This window comes from Python bivittatus, unplaced genomic scaffold (genome assembly GCF_059951505.1).
Source record: "Python bivittatus isolate LINGU-HERP-01145 unplaced genomic scaffold, Pbiv_v1 ctg000530_np1212, whole genome shotgun sequence".
NCBI lineage: Eukaryota > Metazoa > Chordata > Lepidosauria > Squamata > Pythonidae > Python > Python bivittatus.
In genome coordinates this window covers 8769724-8793818 of record NW_028277085.1, presented here as the reverse complement: position 1 = coordinate 8793818, position 24095 = coordinate 8769724, and the positions used below count along the sequence as shown (strand labels likewise).

General features: G+C 40.5%; 2 protein-coding genes across 3 annotated transcripts in view; one reads left to right on the top strand and one right to left on the bottom strand.

The window, feature by feature from the left end:
• The window catches only part of LOC112540204 (uncharacterized), a 29260-nt gene extending 14561 nt beyond the window's left edge, over positions 1-14699 (top strand). For both annotated transcript variants that reach the window (XM_088148583.1, XM_088148584.1), the window contains 2 exons: positions 13042-13066; positions 14566-14699. In XM_088148583.1, coding sequence (XP_088004709.1) covers positions 13042-13066; positions 14566-14671 — 131 coding nt within the window. In that variant the 3' untranslated portion in view covers positions 14672-14699. The remainder of the gene's footprint in view (positions 1-13041; positions 13067-14565) is intronic.
• The window catches only part of GALK2 (galactokinase 2), a 43729-nt gene extending 19729 nt beyond the window's left edge, over positions 1-24000 (bottom strand). The window contains exons 1-7 of the mRNA XM_007424292.4: positions 22384-24000; positions 20985-21073; positions 18851-18974; positions 16212-16302; positions 11504-11650; positions 1823-1921; positions 1074-1226 (exon numbers count right to left, since the gene is read on the bottom strand). Of these exons, the coding sequence (XP_007424354.2) occupies positions 1074-1226; positions 1823-1921; positions 11504-11650; positions 16212-16302; positions 18851-18974; positions 20985-21073; positions 22384-22436 (756 nt within the window). The 5' untranslated portion in view covers positions 22437-24000. The remainder of the gene's footprint in view (positions 1-1073; positions 1227-1822; positions 1922-11503; positions 11651-16211; positions 16303-18850; positions 18975-20984; positions 21074-22383) is intronic.
• Positions 24001-24095: the final 95 nt, after the last annotated feature.

Below are 24095 nucleotides of genomic sequence, written 5' to 3'. Positions count from 1 at the left end.
AACAATCAGATGGCGAAAGGATTTGCCGTCTCTTCCAGTTAGGTTTTCGCTGCCAAGATAATGTTCCCCTTTTCTGGCACCTCTGCCTGGATATTGCTGTCAAGCTGTAGGCCAGTTTGGGAACCACATTCTTATGCTACACATTTATATCATTCTCATTCCAGTTAACTGTTTTGCCTCCCCCCCAAAGAATCCAGGAAAGTGTAATTTGATAAGATTGCTAAAACAGCTCCAAGAATCCAAGTAGGCCCAGGAACATTTGGGTGAATAGAGAGACTGCTAGGGGTTAGTGCTTTGCTTTGTACCATGCTGGGTTCTCGTTTAATTTCCCTTTTAATTGAAAGAGCATTTTTAAAAGGATTTGAACAAAGAAGCCAGTAGGCTGGTTCATTACGGTCAATGGGTACCATATTGCCTGACCCAAGTTTGGCATAACTGTACATTGAAATCACGAGGGATTCCTCAAGTAGCAAAATCTCTGGAGATCTCTCCTGATACCTCTTTTTTATAACTTGCTGGCTTTCTTAACCAGCAGAATATGCAAATATTCTTCCTTAGTTTTTAGTAAGTGTAACAATCTTACTGGATGGCTTACTGCAACCTTTGTGTGTAAGCAGGTCTATAGGCCTGGCTTCTGATAAAGCATTTTGCACTGAGTGTTCCTTGACACCAATCTCTGAAACTGATTTCTAATGTTGCCTTCTTTAGGTTGTTTTTTATTGCCATTAAAATGCCTCGCTTCCCTTTACATCGCTGAGGGAACATCCCCCCACTCTCCTTGCGTGAGAACTGTCTCAAGAAAAATCATTCATTCTCAACCGCCCATGCAGACCTCTTTTACTAGCCTGCTCTCCAAATGGAAAGGCAGATATTCAGGGCTAAATTCCATCCACGCTTCCATCCATCATGTGCATATGGCCTGAGTCCAGATCCCAGAGAGATAAACATGCCCTTTGAGGCAGCACCTGACCTGGTGTTAAAATAAAGCAACAACTGGTAGAGTAAAAGGGTGTTCCAGCCAGCACATATTTGGGTGATGGTTTCATTAGAGTTTGATGAAAGCCATACAGTACCTTTGTAGCCAGACGACACTCCATCACCCTAATATTGAAATGAGAAGTCGCGGCCTTGTTCATTTCAACGCAACTGTTTGCAATCACAAAAATTGCTCCTTCTGGAAGCTTCACATCAGTTGCCTTTAGAGGATTAAATTCTAGCAGCTTTGCCTATGAAAAGAAGGAACAGTTGAGAATAATTAAAACTGGTAGCCTGGCTATGTTTAAAATCAATAAATCAAACAGCGTTACCTTTGGACATTTTACTTCCTTCATCTCAGGGAATCTCTAATTAATAAGGGAAAAACTAACATCAAACCAAACCAAACCAAGCTACTTATGAACACTGGCACAAAGTTACTCATTGAATCTGAGCACGTTTCCCCCCGGGAGATAGTTTTTAAATTTTGTCATCCAGGATATTATTGATGTTTATTTTATTTCTCTGGTTGTTGTTTTTTTTACTTGCCACAATTGATAAACTTGATAGTCAATTTCTTATTTAGCAGAATTAATAACTCCAATCAGCAGCATCTGTATTTGGCCTGCAATAGCCACAGGGATTTTTAATCAGGATATAGCAGAAAGTCTGGTTGCAAAACTTCAGCATGTCCATTTAGAAGAGAGAGAGAAATGACACTTTAGTGCTACATTTCCCCATACTAGTAACATCACACATATTTCAGCCCTTTGCATATTGCTGAGCGTGGCAATTATCCCAAAGCATCTCTTGAACACCTTCCTTGTACTGTTCAGGCGGTACATACAGTTCCTTTTTCTGCAAGAAAACAGATGGATTGGTCCATGCCACCTCCTTCAGTGCCAATGTAACGTTCGCTCTTGCTGCATAGGTCAGCCAGTTCCACCTGTGGAAACACAAAGTTCAAAGCACAGAGAGTTCAGAGGACATTCCTGCAGTCTTTACAACAGAACTGATACAGCGCTGGTAGAGCTGTGAGATCATTCTCGCTCCATGCATTCCATACTACATGAGCTAACTATCACATCGTTCCATCTATAAGCTGGTATCAGCCTGCCTGAACTCGGGACTCTGTCTCCCTCATTCCCTCTGATGGATGCCGTGATTTCTCAGAAAGAATGAATGATTTTCTAAGCCCCCTGTTCTTGATAGGCACACCATTTCTGCTTCTCTTCACTACTTGATGGGTTGGTGGCATGGCTGGCTAGGCTGGAATCTAGGCCAGTATTCTTTCAGCTTCCCCCAAAAATCAGTGGCTTAAACCAGGGATATGTGAAACTGACATGCAGCAAGGAAACAAGACAAAGATAGGATGCCTACTTCCTGTCCAATCCAGAAATGCTGTATTAATTGTGAATGGTAGGGCACAGAGTTGCCAAAAATATAACCTGCTGCACCTGAACTGTCCAGTCATTCATTAGGTTAGCTCCCAGTCTCAGGCCTTGAAGTTGGTTTAGCAAAAATACAAAGCTTAGATTGATGGGGTATTATGAAGGTTGTACAGCTATGCATGGTGTACAGAAGGTGGAAGGGTGAAGTTTTCCACACACACACAGACATAAACCCACACTAATACAAGTAGGAAGTAGCATTTAGTGGCATTTCCAGAGTAAACATTTGTCAGTTCCTTAGTCTTCCCATGGTACTTTCTCCTGGACTATATAACCAAATCAGTGGAGAATTAGCCACCAGTGAACATATGCCTTGGAATCACCTTGTGTCTTTTCTCCTCTGCCTCAGATTTATTTTCTGAACCTGTCTACATACAGTATTTCAGGGAGCCCATCTAACATTGTAGCTTCTTGTTTGTGCAAGTGTGGTCTACCTATTGCCTACCTATTACTCAGGTGCTCTGGTGTCATAGCTCAAGATGCCTGAGAGCTGGGCCAGGCTGCTGGCTTCTTTGAGATCACAGAAAATCCTTTGTCTTCAGCATTCCAAAGAGTACAGGCAAGATTTGGCCTAGATGAAGAACACTGACAGTTTCTTTAAAAGACCCTTAAACAGCACTTTCTAATACCATTTGGTTAAGAGCCCCTTCCCAGAAATCTTTCCTAGTTGCCTTTGTGGCAGACTACTTTAGAGATTGGTCTCACGCAAAAAAATCTATTAGGAATACTAGAAAATTATACACAGAGAAATCCAAGACTGGTTTATAAATCTGGGCTATGGGGAATATTTAGGTTTTCCTGTCTTTTGAGTCCAACCCTCCATGTCAGTCTTGGCCAACCAGCTGATTACCACAGATGTCTTGAACTTCTACTCTGATAATTCTGCAGCTAGTCTGGCTATTTCCCATTCTTTCTGCAGGATTGTGGCAGCTGAAGTTCAAATGTCTGAAGGGCAGCAGAAAGTCTGCTCTTAAATGTAGAATGCCCAGGATATCAGGATTACAAGCATCGTTTTCCTTAATAAATATATTTTTTAAAAGGACCACAAACATCTTTTTCTTCCTTTCTAAATGTTTATAAAGCTATGGCCACTTAAGCTAGAATACAACCAGAGACATTATCCAGTACACGATGTGAGATAAAGCTAGCAAATCCTTGGACTTGGAATGTGCATGCCTGCCCACTTCTTTTGTTTCCATAAAGGCACTGAATACAGGCTAAGCTGTAAAAATGTGAGCTCAGAACTGCCTAATCAGAGTGAATGGCTTGCAAATACAGTGAAAACTGATAGAGCTCTGTTTCCCAATGCTCCTTCAACTATATAAATTCCCTTGTAAACTCTTAGCTGAGAGGATAGAACTGTCAAGAGAGGATTAGCAAACCTGAAATGTGCATGAAGCCTGATGTGTAGAAATCTTTTAGAAAACTTGTAAGTAGAACTGGAAACCCTGCACCAATTGTCCAGATTCAACAGATGTTTTTAACATAAAAGACAAAAGGTGACTCTACTTCCTTCAGTGCTTTTTGGGGGTAAACTAAAAAATGCAAATAATGAATTGCGGAGTTCTAATCGCTTTTTGATAAATGAAAAGAACTGGTGTATTATCTTAGCATGTTTAAGCACCACAATTTCTACTCCAGGACCATCTCTAAATCTATTTAAGGGGAATAGTGAAAGATAAACATGCACATAGTTGATGTAATGCTTAAGAAAAAGGGTTTCCCCCTGTCTACTGCGGCACTGACTCACTGCGAATTGTTTTCCAGTAAACGTGTATATGTTTCTGGTCCAAAGGATACATTGAGCTTGATTTATAGCCCTAAGTATTAATGTTAGGTTGGAGGTGGGGACTATGATTGGGGAAAATCCTGATGGCTTTCAAAGGTGTTTTCTAAACAATAAAGACCCCCATTTTAGATCCATGTGTTTGTTGAAGAGGTGGACCATGTCTTAAGCCACCTCACAGGGGCCTTCATTGAGTCATTTTTACAACAATGACAAAAATCTGAGCTTAACATCTATATAGCATTATCACTACTAGCCATGACTTTAACTTAGAGGAGTCCTCCTGCACAATCTTTGTGGAATCTGACATATTTCTTTTTGGCATGGAATAACTGCCAATGGCATGCTTTTCCTAGTTTGCAAACTTCATTGTTTTTTTTAAAAAAACATAATTTTATCATACAACTGATTCCTGATTCCATACATAGCCTATTATCCAAAAATGCCTTATTGTTACCAGATTTTTAAAATAATCACAGGAGAAAAATGGGATGTATCAGTGGACCATGGAGAAATCAATTATTCATCTGCACAGAAGAGATGCAGTAGCATGTACATAAAGTTACGAGCCCCTCGTCTTCATGGTTTCTGTTTCTTCTTGTGTACTGTATCTTGCACACTTGCTAGTTCATAATTATCACTACTGTGAGCCTCGGAGACTCTTCTTTTCAACCATGTCTTTTAGCTACTTCAGAAATCTTGGCAAATATTCTCTTGAAGATGACTATAAACAACCAGTTTTTGACTCTGAAGATGACTGTAAACAACCCAAAATTATACAGATAAAAATGGCATAAATGTCCCTTGCACTGTTTGCTTTGAACTAGACTTCTCAGAGTACATAGATATACATGGCCTGTTTAAGTGTCAATCTCAAGCTAATTAATGGCTGTTTCCATGATATCCAGAAAATGGTTAGTCTCAAGGTACCTGATACACAGTGAAGTTAAACCTAGTTCTACAAATCCTTTGGATGGGAAACCACTTGGAAACCAAGTGCTAGTTGCTTTGAGCAGCAAGACAAGAATGTATTCATCAAACATGAATAATGCAGAATCACCCAGGCAGGCTGCAGAACTAGTACTCAGATTGCCGATGGAAGGACAGAGGGGGCCCAATTCTGTTATCTACTCACAACTGGATAGCACAACTGGCTCCCTTACGCAGCAGATTTTGCATATTATGGCTTTAATGGACAACATTTATTCTGCTTGGACAACCAAATCCCTTAGACAGGCTCTGCTTTTTAGCTACTGTTTCAGATGGCTTGATGGAATGTGATTTAGCTAGAATGGAGTGGTGAAGGAAGCTTGTTGATCTGCTACAGCCTCCCTTACCTTTCTCTAAGGCAAGCTCTCTGCAGAAGAGTTGAACACTTGATTTTCAAAACTTCTTTTTGCAAATATAATCCGGATGTTTGTATCAGTTGGCAGCTATTAATCCCAGATTGACAGCACATGAACCAAGGATGTTTATCATTGGTGGTTATACAAGAGACTGTGTTTAGGTTTTTTATGTTTATGCAATGAAATAATGTTTAATCAGAAAATATCTAATTAGAAGAGCAGAAAAACAACATTATCAAGAACAGTACCAGTCTGCAAAACTACTCCCACTCTCCCAATACATGCTAAATATGGTCACAGACATTAACAAAAACAGACCAATTTTGAGGATAATACTATTTCAAACAAGCCCTTTTGTTGATTTCATTCCCTTACTCATAATTGTAAGTTTTGAGCTTTAGAACTAAACATACTTTCAGGCATTTGTATTTATTATTTTCCTTGGGCAATCTCAGTTGGTAAAATCCTGCAGATTGAAGACTAGTGGGATCTAGTTCTGGTTCATTTTGACTAAAACTCCAGATTTTACGATGAAAGATAGGTGTGCTGTACTGGCCCAAGGACTGAAACACCACCACCCACATAAGCCGTGTGCTGGTTGTGGTCACACACATTAAACCATAAACCAGAATGAACAAGTCACAATGACTGTTTTTACTAGAGCTCTGCTTCACAAGCAAGTTAGCACAAAGTATTTCTCTCAAAGGGCTAAAGAAACCACATCAGTCTCAGCAGAAGTGTTTTCTGTTATATTAAGAGGACCATTAGATATTCCCCCCCCAAAAAAACACCTCCATCTAATGGTGGTGCAAGAGTTGTTTTTCAGCCAAAGCTGGTAGTTACATCCTTCACTGCTATCTTGCACTCCCACCCCTCGAAGTCCTTATCCAAGCATGAGGCAGAAACCCAAGAACTCAGGATTCCATGGAGGCTGTGCCTGACCTGTCCTCCATAAGGACCAGTTTCTAGCAGCTGAGTCCGAGTCTGACCCAGAGCTGGAAAGTCTACAAAGGTCTGAAGAATGCGGACAGTTCAGGATATGTAGCTAGAAGGCTGAGAAATGCAGGAATGCTCAGTTGCAAGAAAAGACTCCCTTGGAGTAACAGTCTACTCAGAAGTTCAAGTATTTGGCTTGCCCTTAATAAGCAACAACTAATTATGGAAAGAAGCTTTGGAGGACAAGGATAAAAGCCTTCACTCAATTACAGCCTAGGGATGGAATAGTATTTGGGTCAAGTGGGGTATGCTGATATAGGTCATGTGCCAAGCTCCTGGTTATAGATAGTTTTGTAATCATCTCTTGTAAAATGCTTCTTGCTCAAGGTTCAGTACTCTTGCTTAAGTTCAGTCCAGTCTTTGTTGCTGATCTTTGGATTGTCTCCAGATTGCCTTGTTGTTGCCTCACAGTGGCAGAAGGTTACTTCCTTGGCCTCTGTGTTTGCTGGCCTGTAAACTAGGATAATTGTGAGTAATAACCATTAATTCTAGCTCTCTTGCTTTCTGTTCTTTAATTAGTTTCCAATATATGAGAGGTTCTAATCCACAAGTGTCTTTCCAGGCCAGTGGGTGTGTTTACAGCTTTGAGAATGAGATGGTTGCTCTAGCAAAATGGGTGTTTAGGTGGATGGACTGTATGGTTTCATGATAGGGCTACTGGGATAGAATGTGTTTCTTCAAAACACAAATCTAGCTGAGGGTAAATTGGGGTGGCTGCTTTCTACCTGCATACTAGCTTCCCTCTTTTTTTTTTTTTTAAACAAGTGGGTACTGCAGCTACCTACTATTTTTGTTTAAGGACAATATGGGGGTAGGTGAGTAGAGGCATTCTTGGAAATACAGGTAGTGCTAAATGTTAGCATTTCAGATTGCAGTGTCCAAGCTTCCTATTTATTTCTCTTATATATAAAAATAACAATAAACTAAGCACGTTGCTGAAAGAGGTATCCAATTCTTTCTGCCCCCCTGCTATAGAGTTCTCTTTGACCTTACAACACAGACTGTTCATTTCTCATGAGTTCAGCTACAGCTCATATAAGTTTCTCACCACTTCTTTGCCAAACTAATGAGTTTTTCCCATATCCAAAACAGCTTTCTTTGCTTCATAAGAGTATTCATGATCTCTCTAGGAAAGACCTTCTGCTCTGCTTAAATAACTTGCATCTATTGATTTGAGTGAGAGCCAGTTTGGTGTAGTGGTGAAGGCACCAGGCTGGAAATGGGGAGACCATGAGTTCTAGTCCTACTTCAGATACAAAGCCAGCTGGGTGGCCTTGGGCCAGTCCCTCTCTCTCAGCCCTAGGAGGCAGCCAATGGCAAGCCACTTCTGAAAAACCTTGCCAAGAAACCTGCAAGGGGTAATCCAGGGAAGTCGCCAGGAATCATCACTGACTTGAAGGCATCAATAATAATTTGGGCTAGGGTAATCTCCAGGATTTTATTCAAAAGAAAGTGTGGTTCCTGGCATGAAAAAGGCTGTGTACTTCGACTTTATTAGATAAACAAGTTCAGGTCATGCTACTGCAAATCCAACAACACTGCACCGCCCCCCCCCCCGCCCCCACAAGTCCATGAAGTCTATTGAGATGTCTTACCAAACTATTTTAATTCATAGAGGAGAGGGGGAATCAAACATTTGTTGTGACCTGCCACTCAAAACACAGAAAGCAATTTTAAATGTTGCATCCAAGTTTGCTTGGAAGGAAGGAAAGGAAGGAAGACTGCAGATAGCAAAAACTATGCAGCTAAAAACAAAGACCCACCATCTTCACTAATTCTTGGGCCATGAAGATGCCTGCCTTAGTTCGTTCCTCTTAAAGGTAAAGCCCTGATGTGACAACGTAGTCTGGGAACCACTGTTAAAATGCCTATAACGTAGAAATATTCCACTGTATTGTGGGAAATTAAAAAGCTAGTTCCATTAGCATGCTCCTCTTGAATACTGATGTTGCTATAGTCTTGTAGCTATAGATGCTAAAGGGGAAAGATCTCTAATGGAGGTATGGTGTGCCAAAGGATGCCCTGAACTATTCTTACAGAATGCTACTGGTGGGGGCTGTATGCAAGCAACTCTTCCTCACCCCAAATGCCTCCTCAGAGCCATGACTGGCTAACATATATATGACAGAAAGAAAGACTATACAGTCCACAGCATAATCAGAATATCTGTTGCTGAGATGAAGTGCATTTTATGCCTTGGTAGGATGCCAAACTGAAATATATTTGCTTAGCTTGATTTGTTTCTTTTTAGATCTGTATAATAGGAAAATCCAACCATTATGGTGTCATTATGCATGAAGCAGGCCACTATGGCCTGTCCAACCCGTAATTTGAAGAATCCTGGCTTAGCATTATGTCTGAACACAGCAAGTTTATTTTTTTCTGTTTATGGAGGAGCTACATCATAGGGTTCTGTTTTTGTGTAATATTAGTGTATGAAAGATATTAGAGAGAAAAATAAATTCAGACTGTGGCTCTTCTATGAAGAGGAACTAGTTTTTTTAATAGTACATCAGTGGCATTCAAGCCTGTATCACAGGCCCCAAACTAATTAAGCCTAAGTGCTTAAATGTACAACACATTGATTCAGTCCTACTAATTCACCTTTTTCCAGTGTAAATACAGATATTGAAACACATTGCTTTCTGATAGGGGGTTGGGGTGGGGAAAGAGATATTAGTCATATCTATCCAAAAGCAGTCCTGGATTATAAAATGTAATTATTTCAGATAGATTTATCCCAACAGCAGATATTTTCTTTCCCCATGTGACACTGGCAAATAAGGACATATTTCAAAAATGTAAATATGTAATTTCAACAATGTGATAAAAGCTTTTTAAAATTAATATGTAATATTGACTGCAGAGCCTCCTATTTTGAAAATACCCAATTGCTTTGATCCTTTATCTGAATGTTGATTCACAGATGCATATCAAGCAGTATCTCCATCAAAACAAAAAATTATCCAGTGGATTCTAATACTATAATTGTAATCTGACTTGTCTGTTCTGAAATGTACTGTACATGGGGTACTTCCAAGTCAGATTACAGACTGATTACTATACAGGTTGTTGCAAAATCGTTTGTGGCCATTTGGATGAAAATGGCATGAGTTAAATGTATAATTTGCTAATAGTCTTAGGATTTTCTTAACAGCTAGAAGGAAATAGGAATCATTAATAAGCACCCTCACACAATGATCACATATAAAAAAATATACATTTTGGTTTCATAACCACTGCAACTTGCAGTCTTACAAATTTATACTGTGGGCCACATTCTTTGTTGACTTGTGTGTTTGTAACATATAAATATAAAATTAACCAGAATGTGTTGAGCAACTCTTGAGGGCAGCTTTCCCTGGCCAGAGGTGGCAGAGCTACACCTTGTAGAACTGAGAATTCGAAGAGTTATGGTCCCAACATATCTGCAGGGTAACCAAGTTAGGGAAGGCTGGGCTAGTATCTCAATAGAAACTACTACTCTGCAAGGCAGATCAAGCTTTTAAGTACTCCTTCTATAACAGGGTGGTGGTGGAGAACTGGCTGAATGCGCTTTGCATGTGGGAATAGTGGCAGAGGATAGAATAATCTTCCTGAGAGCATAATGGGACATAAAAATTAAAAGTCAACCTTTTTTTGTACAGAGTCCAAAGTCAGATCGCTCAGATGAAATATTTTTTCTGTTATGAAATGACACATGAGATGTCATTTGTAGTATAAAGACTGTTGATCATTGCATCTCTGCTAGAAAGAGAAGAAATGAAGTATTTTCCAATACAAAGATATGGAAATAATTTAGCAAGCTTTGTCTGATTATAATTTGTCAGAATACTATTCTGTGAACACTACCTTGTCTAAAGTTTGCAGTTCTCTTGGTAGAATAATTTGGCTAATTTTTTAAAGATGGCATTAATCTGCAAGCCTCAAATGGCTCTACTTTGAGTTCTTTCTTTAGATAATTTGTAATATGCTTTCACATCTTAAACGCAGTATTTTAAATATGCCTATTCTTCAGCAAATTAAGCAGTAGACTTCTCAACATAGCATAAAAAAATAAAAGAATAGCATGAGCAGTTGTAACAATTGTCACAAAAAGTACCCTTTAAACAAGAAAAGCAATTTTCTTGAGATTGAGAAAAGCAATTGAATAATCTATCCTGAAAATTCATATAGTCTCAACTGTGCTGTCTGAAATCCAAGTGTGAAGGTGCCAGGTAGAGCTCTTTGGGACTGACATTCAGTAATGGCATGTTACCATTGAGAAGTTTCTCTCCTCAGTCACCGCATTACCTCTGATGGTGCAGGCACATGGTGATATGGCATTTCTGGGGAAGATTAGAATTGCCTGAGGAGGTTCTTATAACATAAGCCTTAATGACAAATGGGTACAGCCCAGGACATTACTTGACAGAATCTCCTCTTGCTTTAGATAAAAGACAAGGCTAAGCTGGGATAGTAGAGAGCATCTGGGGGAGGAAGCATGAGAAGAACTCATCTCAGTAATAGTCTTCTGGTAAAGTGGAAAGTGGAAGAACGCAGGAGGCAATCAACCCTGAAACCAGTTCAGCTGGATTCTTCTTTCCCTGCCATCCCCACCCCCTCCAAAAGGGCCATTGCCACTATGGGAAGAATTCAACACATGACTATATTTGTTGTTAAATATTTACTGTGTTTTTATTTACAATTTTTGTATTGCCATTTTCAAAGAACTCTTATTCTGAAAGGATACAAATAATTATTGTAGCTGTTTATTTTAAATGGCCCTTTTGTGAGTTCCCACAACACACTCTCAAAACTCCCATCAGTCCACTTCTCAGATAAACTCCCCAACTACTAATAGTGGAAACAATTCAGAGTTTTGAGGGTTTTAAAAAAATATTTATGCATATTCACAAGCTTGAATTTCAACAGTCTGTTACAGAGCATGGTCTTTCTTTACAACTTACCTTTGAAAGCGTCTTTCCATTTGCCATAAGAGTCACAAGTCCTGCACAACAGACCAACGCGCTGGAGCTCGATAAGCCAGAACTTGGAGGAATTGTGCCTTCTACAAGGCAGTTAATGCCACTTGGGTTCTCCAGACTGAAATGATCCTAACAATACAAGATAAACTGATTTCAGTGTTCCAGATGAACTCGGGCTTCCTGGGGTAGGACATACATAGCTGCCTGGACCTGCTTTCACAGAAAGAATCTAGTGCTTAAGAATTGTTTCACAGGGCAATACTTTTACAGGCCCAGGATATAATTGTGTTAGATCTAGTGTTGCATCATTAGCTAATTTATACTGCTGAAATCTGTTTTCAAGCTTTCTGAAAAATTTCTTCCCCGCAAACAATACTTTTTTTTTCTGCCTCATTCTCAGGAGGCTTTAAAATTCCTTTTGACAGTGTTCCTAAGTTCATTTTAATGTTGTAAGGTATGCATTTTGTCCCACATCTCTCCATTACTCTGCAGCCTCCTGAGCTGCTTCACTTCCTGATCTAAAAAAATAACATGGGGAGGGGTCTTCCTTGGGCTTTAATTGCTGAGAGGAAGCCACGGAGGCTGCAGACTCTGGAGATAAGACTTGTACAATACAAGATACACCTTATGCAATGAAGCACAAGAAATCCACACCACATCTATAGAATATTGCTATTTTCCTCTTTTTCCACCTAAAAATTCAAAAGCAATTTCTTTTCCATCAAATTGAAGGAAAGTAATTTGGGGGGAAATGCAGAAACAATTTTCAGTTTGGTGTTAATTACAATACTGTTTAAGGCTCAAGTCTTTGAAAATGTAGTCTGCTCCTCTTGAATCAGGGAGCCAGCAGCTGAGTGAATGCCCTTGGACTGAATGGGCAAAGCCCACTTTAGAAGGCTGTCGCTCAATCCACAAAGTCATTCTTGTTCCAGACTCCTAGTATAAATCAGCAGACAAGCTACTGGGGCCAAAAAGCACAACCCATAACCTAAACTATGTTAACAATTCCCAAAAACTCTACTTTGTCAATCAAAAATCTGGAAGCGTTATAGGTAGCTTGCATGCCAAATGGGAGGCTGGCATGTCAGATCAAATAAATATAAAACGCAACACTCTGGTGAATGCTGAGGGAGAAAAAAATGTCAGACATAATCACTGGGGTAGGAATTGTGGAATTATACTTGTCATCCTCACAGCTAGCTGAATAGTTGGAATATGCTACCAGACAGTTAGAGAAAGGCACAATTGAATGCTAGAGAAAGCCGTCTGCAACTAAACATTGATAGAACATATCTAGAGTTGATTTGCCTTGCATTGGATGGCAACTAATGAGTCACATTAGAATTGTACCCCAAAAAATTGTACCCAAAGATAGGGAAGAGAGCCCATTTTGTGTATCTACTCTTTTTTCTTAACCTAGTTTTAAGATGACCAAACAATGCATGTAAAACACATTAATGCTAATGTCTTTCATCACAAAACAAACCTTGCATAAGATTATTCTGTGTTTCTACATACAGTTTTGGCATACACACTGAAAAAAAGGTAGGAAGCATGATTTCAATCTGATTATTTCTCCGAGTGCATTCATCTAAAAACACATCATGTGTTCTTTGCAGTCCTGTGTTGCTCTTCAACACATGGATTTTTTTTTTTCCAAAAGAGAAGCAGAAATGCACGGATGCTGTTTAACCAATTAAGCAGTTGCATTAGAATGCTATGAATTCACAAACCATTCCATAGGCTATTAGAGAAATAGTAGAGAAAAACTGAGCTATTGGCCAAATTAAACTCAGCAGCTAATTTACCCTGGATGAGGGATCTGCTCCACTGAGCTCTTTGAATGTAATGTCTAAGTGGCCATCCAGAAGACAACTGCCTCCATTAATTGCTTTCCCTGCTCTATTGTCAATATACAGAAAGATGGCCTTTTGGTCCATTGCAATTTGGCCAATTTGGAATTTCCATCCTCATTGCTCTCCTCCTTTCTACATCACAGTTAGCAGCTGTGCCATTCAATGAAGCAGTTTCTTCCCTATCTTTGGGTACAATTTTTTTCTTCCTGGGAATCTTTCTTCCTATGAGCTGAAAGCAAGCTTGGAAGAGAAACCTCTTACATTCCTGGCCTCAAATGTTTAAAAGAAACCATAATCACTTGCTCTGCAGAGAATTAATATGTATTTCTGATTCCTAGTATATCAGATGGAATGGAACCAATAGCTGCTTTGGCCTGGATCTGGAGTTTGGTTTAAGAGAAATTTCGAGGAAATTTTCTCAGCTTTCCTGAAATTCACATGCAACTTGCATGCTGCTCTTTCCCTTCTTCCATTTATCTAACCTGTTTTTTGTTCTCTGCATGACTTAAGTCATTTAAATATGAAATGTCAAATTAAGCAGAAAAATGTGTTATGTTACAGCATCCAAGAAAATGCAGCATAAAACCTGCCTCAAGAGCTGCTAATGTTAGTGGCTGGGTGCCTAGACACAATCATCAGCCTCCTGAACATAGCTTTTTGAGAACAGTTATTCTGCAGTGCTTTATGGGGACTGAACAATAAAATCAACTACAGATCTGTACCCAGAGAGAATAATTAAACTGGTACAAAACAGATAAACCCATTGGCATGCATTTTTATGAAAAAGAAGGCAAAGATAACCACAGAGCTAAACTTCACTGCAAATTACACGATAAGGGAAAATTGTATATATTTCATTTTTATTCAGTGTCCATAAAGCCCCACCCCCATTTCCTTTTTATATGATCTCGTTCTCGGTGAACTAAATAAGAGACATGCATGAACTCAGATTGCCTTTTTATGCTTTTTTTAAGTGCTGAGTTTGTTTCAGTCATAGTGACTAGTCTAGAAGAAGAATTTCCTGGTATCTCTTTTTGTATTTAGAAGCTTACTAAATCAGGGCAAGCTACCTCTGGGTGGCTGGGAGCCACTTTTGCTCTAAGTATGGGAGAAGGCTAAGATGTTTGTGAAATTTTATTGAGGTTTGGAGGGCTTTCTTAGTTTTAAAAAACATTAAATATGTTACAGGTTTTGTTTCCACGTGTTTCTTCCCTCAGAAAGGCAGCAAAACCACGGCAGCAACATCCAGCAAATTCCATCAGAGGAGGCTTCTGAGACCACATGCAACGGTTGAGTCTCAAGCTGTCCTTCTCTGGTTTAAATTATATGTGAGGACAGTCAGTCAATTTTCGGCTAGGCAGAAGGTTCATTCTAACACAGACTTCCCTGGCTTGGCATCATCTAGATTTACCTAGAGCACCTCTGTGCAAAGTAGAGAGCCCTCTGGTTCAAACTGTATATGTATGGGGGGTTTTGAACTCCCAGAATTCTCAGCAGTGGGCATGCAGCTTAGGAATTCTTGGAGTTCAAGCCTACTCACCTGGAGAGTAGAGTGTCCTCAGTATAGGTCAGTCACTAGATCAGATGGCTTTTCAGCCATGCCATATTACACATTTTCATTTAGAAGCAAGTCTTGCCCATATTTAGAGGTTAGCAAATTGATAACACATATCTTTCTCTTCTTTAAAGTCCCCATTACCTTACTCAAAGCTATTGGGACATGCATTTCAACAGAGGATATGGCCAAAGCCCAAAATGGGTGGAGCCAGAGTCTATGTGGGAGGAGTTTACAACATGAGAGAAGGCTCCTGGGAGGCCAGGATGAGATCTGCATCTGGCCCTCAATCTGGAGTATCCCCACAGTTTAAAAGATTGTGGAAAAATCTTGGAGGCCAGATCTATTAATGATCTTTAACTATGCTAAGCTGAACCTCTGCTTTCCAAAGTTTTATGTTCAATACTGACAAAACTGATTGCTTCTAGATCCATTTGGCAATCCTGATCGAATCCAGCACCACAAATCCTTATGTTTGCATATGCTTATATTTCTAAGAAAAATTGGCAATCTCTGGAAAGCCTGGTCTGTTTTAGAAAGGCTGAGTCCCCTTCCACCCTCTTGACATATTTCCAATATTAGGCAGCAACAGCAAAATTCCTGCAACACCCACAGAAAACAGCTCAAGTTAAACATGTTCTGCACACTACCGTAAATTGCCCGCAAAAAAAAAAATCCCCTTTTAGGCACACAAACTATTTGCTGTGACAATTTCCCAACAGGGAGAAATCCATCAGATACTTAACCAGAAATGGATTAGCAGACATTCCTTTGAAGATGGATCAAACTTTCACATTTATTACAGAATATGTACATGGAAGGAGAAGAAAGTCTCTGACTCAAAATTGAACTTTTATATACCGAGCTGTGCAGGACTTTTCTTTCCCGTGGATAATGTGCTCAATTTAATATAAACAGATTGCGCCCTGGGATTCTGTCTTACATTTTAAAAATATGTTTATACAGAGGAATTGTGAAAAGTAGTTCTGACATTTCTAATAGGCCACTTGCCAACTTTTAAAAGTCTAGATCCCAAAAAAGAAAGAGCTACAATTTATAATACTAAACATTACACATTATACTATTAAAGTTAACATTGCTTCCTATCAATAAATACACTGTAAATATAGATATTTTGTACACATAGTATGTACTTGCTGAATATTTTTTAAAACAGCATGTATTTAACTTTCTAACATATGTATTAGAACATTTATATTTTGCTTTTCATTTTGTTGAAAATCCCAAAGGAGGAGGATGTAGACTGAAGTTACTTCACCTGTATTCCTTTGAATCCACATAGAAAATAGTTGTGCCATAAAGGTTTTGTTTGCTTTATTTGAATGTTATTGGCATCTGTACTGTAATCCCTGGGAAATAAACAGGGAAAAGCAAAAGTTTTTCAGAATAGGTTTACTATAATACATACTTGTTCTCTGTCACACAAACCACTCATACATATCTACTGCCACCTGCTGGTAAACAAAAATCTCTCTTTTTCTTTGCCAATTATATTCCTAATCAAGCATTGAGAAATTAAACCTCTGGCAATCATTTTTCTTTCCTGATAGGAATTTAAACGGGGTCAAATTGTGGTATCCTCTTGTTGGTTCCCAGAACCCTCCTAGAATGATAGGTCCAAAAACATTTTTGTTTTTATATTTGGACTTAAGGCACAAACCAGGTGCCTTAAGCTTTGCACAGGCACAGAAGTCTACTTCACCCCTTAAGACTCCTGAAGCTGACCCCCCATTTAATTTTGGAAAGCAGCACAGGAGGTAAAATCAGTGTAGTTGATGCCCTAAAATGTAATTTAGTTAAAAATAATTAAACTCCCAGTTGGGAGTTCATTTCTCTGTTGTTGTAGAACTTTACCTAAGGGATGATCTTCCAGGATCAGGATGTAAGAATTTAAAAAATGGTGTAAATAATGGTAAGTTGAATACATATTTAAGACAACTTTTGCTTGATATATGGCTGTGGAGTTTTTTTAATTGGCTTTTAACTTGATCAACTGTGGCTGTGATGTGATATTTTGTCAGCTCTCACAATCAATTGAGCTAGCTGACGGTGTACTGTTTAGTTGATTTCTCAAGTGCTTCCCAGACCAAAGGAGCTCTCAAAGAGAAAGACAAAATATGAGACAGGGAGGAATGGATTTCCATCTAGAGTTCAGCTCAGTTAATGCAAATTAACTATTGTAACATTAGTGTAAATAGGATGAACATCCCAACTAAACACTTGTTTCCACCTAAACACTTGGATTTTTATTTGGAGCAAGTGTTGGGTAGTCAATTTCCTCCCCGTGTAGGAGATCCACCAGGAAAGTTTGGAAACAAGTCTCAGATCTGCCAACCCATATCCTCCATTCCTGTTCTTTCCCCTCTTCCCCTTACCAGAGGAAAGGTAAAAAAAAACAGCTAGTTTCCATTTTAATAGTCCTGGGGTGCCTTTGTTCTATAGGATACAGATGATGATATTTGAAGGGACCATGCCAGGCATCTGCTAGAAGATCCACAGACTGCTCAGCATACACAGTGAGAAGATCCACACATTATACTAACCCAAGAATGTTTGTTTGGCTTTGCCTTAAAATGTTGTGGGAAAGAAGCTATTATGATTTGTCAGTCATGGTTTATGTGATCAGCTGTGTTGTTTAAAAAAAATCCCACAACTTAGCACAATGTCTGAATTCCAGATATCGGCAAGGTACTATTCAATTTTTCCTTTCTGGAAAGGTCTATCAATAAAGATGACAAAGGAGATATCACCCTTGATTGTAAGCACTATCTGTTCTAAGAGTTACTTTTTGCTATAGAAACTAACTTTCCAGTCTGCTGTTTCCCTTTGTTCCTCCCAAATAAATAGAGATCTTGTTTCTTCCACGCATTTTTTTCCTTTACAAGCTCAAAACCCAAACATTAAACAAGATGTGGATAATTACATGGGTATCATTGTTCCCCCTGGAATAGATTGTTATGATTTAAGCCTGCAGACCACTGGAATCTTTTGCAACCACCTCAGACCAAAAGTGAAGCTGGCTTCTAAAGTTGGCCCATTCATTTCAGACATCCATTTTTACAAACTTGCCAAGTGTGGTATTGTGTAATTGGGAGAAATAAGGAAAGGGAAAGGGAAGCAAGAGACAATTGTTTGGAAGAAAAACGTGTTTTAATCTGATTTTTTTCTTCAATGTGTGCCTTCAAAACAGTTTTGACTCCTGATGACTGCCTAGATTAGTCCATGCAGTTTTCTTGGCAAGATTTCCAGAAGTGGTTTGCCAAGGCCTTCTCTCTAGGGGTGACAGTGACTGGCCCAAGGTCACCCAGCTGGCTTTGTGCCTAAGGCAGGACTAGAACTCAGGGTCTTCCTGTTTCTAGCCTGGTGCCTTAATCACTACTCCAGGCTCTCACATATCTGATGTAATAAATTATAGTATTAGTAATTTATATTTTTATCTGAAGCAAATGAATCCGTCTGAGTAAATTATATCCCACGTTATTCAGTGTTTTGGGAATCAAAAGATAATTTAACATTTTTAAAACAGTTATCAGCTTACATAGATAACTAAACTCACCCAGGGTGTAACACAGATTTCTACAATCTAATGCCCAGATGTATTGGACTACAGCTCCCATTAGCCATGTTGGCTGAAGAGTGTTGAGACCTAAAGTATAACACATGTATGTATTTCCAGGTGCAAGAAGATTGCTGATAGTTCAATTACTCAATGACTTAATTCTGAGTAGCATATAATGGATTCTGCTGTCAGTTTTGCTCCATTTTCATACATTTTCCTGTTGCGATATGCTTATTAAATTCCATGCCTGCAAGGAGAGACTGTGCCATTCTTTAGCTTCTGTGAAGCACCTATAAAACTTGAGTTACAACAATAATCAGTGAAAAAATGGCACTTACGAGTACAAGAGATTTGTATTAGCCAAATGGATAACTGGAGTGCTTAGAGGTTCAGCTGCTATAAGTATGTCTTGATCTACGGCCATTGGGAGCACAGCATATCCACAGTAATCTATATGTTCACCTACCAAAAAATCAGAAAATTAAATTTTGTTACATAGCAGCCACATGCCCCCTTTTTAATCTGAGCGCATTCTGCATGGGATGGCTTATGCTGAAGATCCGAGGCCATACAGCTTACATCTTGGTTTATAGGGCTGGCCCTCAGTAGACTGAAGCAACTTGATGGAACCAGAAAGAATGGCTTCCACCATGAGCATCTGTGAGAGCTGACTCTGAGACTGCTGATGGGCAGTCATTTATTAACCAACCAACAGGTGCAGCCTGCCCTCCTTCCTAACAGAGACAAGCCACCTCCACTTTCCATAAAAAGAGCAAGAAAGAGAAACAAAAACTTCCAATTTAAATTTACCTACATACGTATAGGTTTTTTGTTTGAAAGTAGAGTACTTGCTGGAATTCTTGTGGTGGTAACTCTTCCTTAATAAATCATATTAACTTGAACTCAAAGACTTGTTCTTGGGATTAACAGCATGCCGGCCACACCACAGAAGGCAGTAGAAGCCTGACAGCTTTCTTTGTTCATTTTTTTTCTGTCTATAAGGTTGGAATATTCTATTTCTCAGTTGAAATGCCAAGTTTCCCCTGAAGAAGGAGCTAATATGAGAAATCTTCCCAGTGTGCCAAACGGTAGAGAATATGTTTTAGTTCCATTTAAAGATATAATGCAACAGGAGTTGGAAACAGTATGAGATATGAGATTCCCTAATTATTGGAGAACTGATACTAGGAATAATAATGGACTAAACAGACCAGTGGTTTGGGCCATACATTATACTAAGTTAGAAGCTGGTTGGTCTGGTTTTTGCCTTTCTGTGTGATGTGGGAACCTACTAAGCCACAGAACCCTTGTGTTTTATTCAACAAATCACCGTGAATGTGATTCAGTTGCTGGGAGTCAGGCAGCATAAAAATGTAATAGATAATGTAAAAAAAAAAAAAATACAGCAATGACTGAAATCAAACAATAAAGCCATTTCCTCTATGTGGAATTAACAGGAGCAAAGTGAATAAGATAAAGTGTTTAAATATATGCTTTCACATGACAACTGTATGCAAGTAACTCTGGAAAAGTGTACTACTGTATTCACTGTATACATTAAGGTAGTCCTAGTTTAGTGACTGCCTCGTACAGCAACCATTCGCAGTTATGATGATGATAAAAAGTAACTTTGTGACCAATCTTTGCATTTACAACCTTTGCAGGTCGGTAAACCAAAGGAAAGCTGAAGTAAGATCATAAGCAAAGTAATGGTTTCACTTAGTGACCACTTCGCTTAATTACCAAGTTGCTGGTCCCAACTGTGGTCACTAAAGGAAAACCTGTATTCCTATGCTGTAGAAACTGAGAGGGGTCTAAAAGCATTAAGCAATAGTGCAGGCAAATTTATTCTGGATTAACATGCAGTTAATTATCAAAAATATATATTCATTTATTTATTCCATTTGTATACCATCAAATCAATTACAGACTCATGGCAGGTTACAGTAACAGTCAATGGTAAAACATCTACAATATACAATTAAGAAATTAAAATGGCCATGATAAAAGCACTGAATAAAAGTCTAAAAAATAACCAAAGCACTTAACCAACTAGCAGTAAAAATACACATCATAATAATATCTCTATCAATAATAGTACAGATGACACATGGCTCTACTGAAGAGCTGTCTGGAATTGTTTCTAGAACGTTAAGAGATGCGACAAGTCTTAATTCTAAAGGGAAACCATTCCATTGCACTGCTGTCAGAAATACAGCATCTCTTGGCTCTCTTCCCCCCACTTCATGGAAGTGGGGTACAGTATATCCAAAAACTTCTCCCGGGAAGAATGTACTGAACAGGTCAATTCAAGCAGGAGGTGGCAATTCTGCAGATACCTGGGTGCCAAGCCCTACAGCCTGGAGTAATAAACAAATATAGACAATTAAAAGCGAAAAATTCTGGCTGCCACCTTATTCAACTGCTCAAATGTTGACAAAATAACACATATTTTTTAAAAATATACTTTACCTATTAAGTTGACTCGCCCTGGTGCTCGAACATAAAATTTAGGTGTTGATTTAAATTTAGAGATGAACATCATCTTCAGCTTCAGCAGTCTGAAAAGAAGCAGCAGTACAAATTTGTCACCAATACAAATGTCAAGGGATACATTTCAAAATCCAAAGTCTTCAACCAATTTGACATGAGCAGGTCCTAGTTTTGTAGGCTAACGGAGCTGTAGTATTTATAGGTCCATTCTGGTAATCACAGCTGCAGTAACTGAAAGTAATGGTAGATAATGTTTACATAGTACACAAGCCAGGTAAGGTTATTTAGTTTTATGTTATATGATCCTAACCTACTGCAGTTTATTCAAAAAATCATGGCTTAGTGTTGAGGGAACCACAGCTATGTGGCAGAGCGTAAATTCTGCATGCAGTTGATCCCAAATCCAACCCCACCCAGAGATAATCCAGATGATGGACAGACTCCATGCCTATGTTCATCCCAGGTCTTTAACTTGTAAATTGGTTATCAGGCACACCCATGCCACCATTCAACCCTGCTGGATGTGGCTTCTTAATGAAACTTTGTGCCTTACAATGCTGACCGAACCAAAATAACTGCCATTTTGAATTTGCACCCTTCTGCTGATCAATAAACTTTGTTAGTCAAGTTATATTGAGTCATCCAGTTTTATTCCCACAACTACATGTTAGCCTAAGAAATACTCACTGGCTCCAAATCACCAAGTGAGCATCCGTGGCTGAGTAGAGTTGAACCTGGATCCCCAATTTTAGTCCAAAACCTTAACCCAATCATTCCCAATCTGTCACCCTTGGCCACACCAGTGGTTTATGGGAATTATAATCCAACCCATCAGATATTAGGTTGGGGACGGTTATCCTAACAAGGCATCCCTACCTAGGGAGATGTGATGGAATGGAATTATGAAGGCCAGGCTCAGGGTGATAAACATTTTCTTAGCTCACCAAAACAGGATGAATTCCTCAGGGAGGTGCCAGTCTCATCCTCTTGTTCCTCCCATCTCCCTGAGCCTGGCCTTCATAATTCCATTCCATCACAGGAGCTCTATTTGTCTTACAAGGTTGTAAGATCAAACTTGGGAGGGGTGGGCAAAAATATGCATGCTTTTTTTTTTTTTTGCTCCTTGAAAAACTAATAGGAAGCAAACTGAATAAAGCACGCAGAATTGCTCTTGTAGTCTTCTGTGAGACTACAAAGGACTGCAATCTGATGCACCTCGACCTCGGAGTAAGCGACGTGGAACAGCCGGCTGCTATCGCCGAGTAAACTTGCACAGGACTCGTTGCAAAGCACATCAAGGAAGGAAGTCCTTCGCTCAGCCTTCTGCCCTGACACGCAGAGCTCAGACGCGGAAGGGGGCGGGAATCCGGCCACGCACCTCGGTTCTTCCACCAGCTGGACCGAAAGGACTGGGGGCGCGTCGGCAGCCATTCTTTGCTTCCCTCCCCGCGATCACTGCACGCCCGGGGAAACGTTGCGGCGAGGCTTTATTCCTCCTGCAACCGGCCAAGTCCAGAGACTCCAACCGTGGGACGCGTCCGCTTCCAGCTCTCCTCGCTGCGGCCGCGACGTTTCCGCCTTGTATTCCCCGCCCAGAGGCGCTTGTGATGGCAACGCGGCTTCCCGACCAGCCGAAGCTTCTGCGAACGACGGTGCCCTTCCTCCGCAGCAGATGCGCAGATGGAGAAGTTCACCTCAACCAGGAAGAGGCGAATGGCCGCGAAGGAGACATTCGCGAAAAGACTTCTGCAGTTTGCAAATACCCACTTTCGGGAATAAAAGCGCCCCTTTTTCTCCCCTCCACTGGGATGCGTTTAATAGGATCGCCGACCGTGAAGGCGGGAGGCTTTGGAGGAGAGCCGTTTTAGTCTGCAGCACCTTTCTCGACTGACACATTAAAGGCGTAAACTTTCCTGACCAAAGTGGACGCTTAGGGCTTCTGATGAAGCGAGGTGTAGCTCAAGAAAGGAGATGCTTTTTAATGAAATGCGTTAATCAGAAAAAGCGCTACCAGGCTTTGTGAAAGTTGGAAGGCGCCTTGGAGATGATCTAGTCCAGTGTTTTTCAAACTTGGCATGTCGGCTGGGGAATTCTGGAAGTTGAAGTCCACACATCTTGAAGTTGCCAAGTTTGAAAAACGCTGATCTAGTCCAGTTCCTGGAATAAGGAATTCATTACTCGTATCCATACGCCAGACATGTGCATATGGTGCTAAACTATGGCTTGGCAGTGTATGGAAAAGCCACAACTGGTGACTTTATATATTGTGCAGGCCCTACACACAGCTTGCAACCTCAGTGGCTGGGTTCAAGCTGAGGCCAAACCAGGCAAACTGCAAAACGGAAAAAGGAATCTGTTGGGTCTTTGCCCGTCCTGTAGCCATTAAAGCAGACTCCCCCAAACTGGCTGGGGTATTCTGGGAGATGAGGTCCACACATCTTCAAGTTGTCGAGGTTGAGAAACACTGTCTAGGGTTACCCGTGTTGCATTTGGGTGGCCCTGCTGCGGTGGCGGCTGTTCTAATTGAAAAAGGCGGAGGCCCCTGACAGGAACAGGGCCGCAGCTCCTCTTGTGAAAAGCTTCTTTCTCCTCTTCCCTTTAATCAGCGGACGATTTAAGGAAAGTTGATTGAGGCGGACTTAACGTGGTTCTGCCCCGCGGGGGTTCGTCGCGAGCTCCTCTTCGGCTGCCAAAAAGCCGCAGGGCCGCCGAAAGGAGAGTACCGTACTCCGTATCCCTCGGCAGCCATCTTAAGGTCGTCCCGGAGTTTTGCACCCGGGATCTGAAGCCTCGCCGCTTACGTCCGAGTGTATCGGGGGCACCTAGCCCTGCCCGAAGCACCAAACCCAATGCATTCGGCCCAGCGACGCTTTCGCAACCCGGCCCGAGCCGTCGTTAAGGGCCTGGCGGCCAGGCGCGGGCCTGGCGCACCCCGAGCGAGGCTCCGTGCACGCCAAAGCGGCGTCGGACGCTTTTACGTGCAACCCCTCTCCCGCCTCGCGCTGGGCAGCGTCGTCACGTTGAAGGGGCCCGCGGGACATTCTGGGAGAAGAGGGCCGTCCGCCCGGCTGTTGCTCCGCCCCCCGCCCC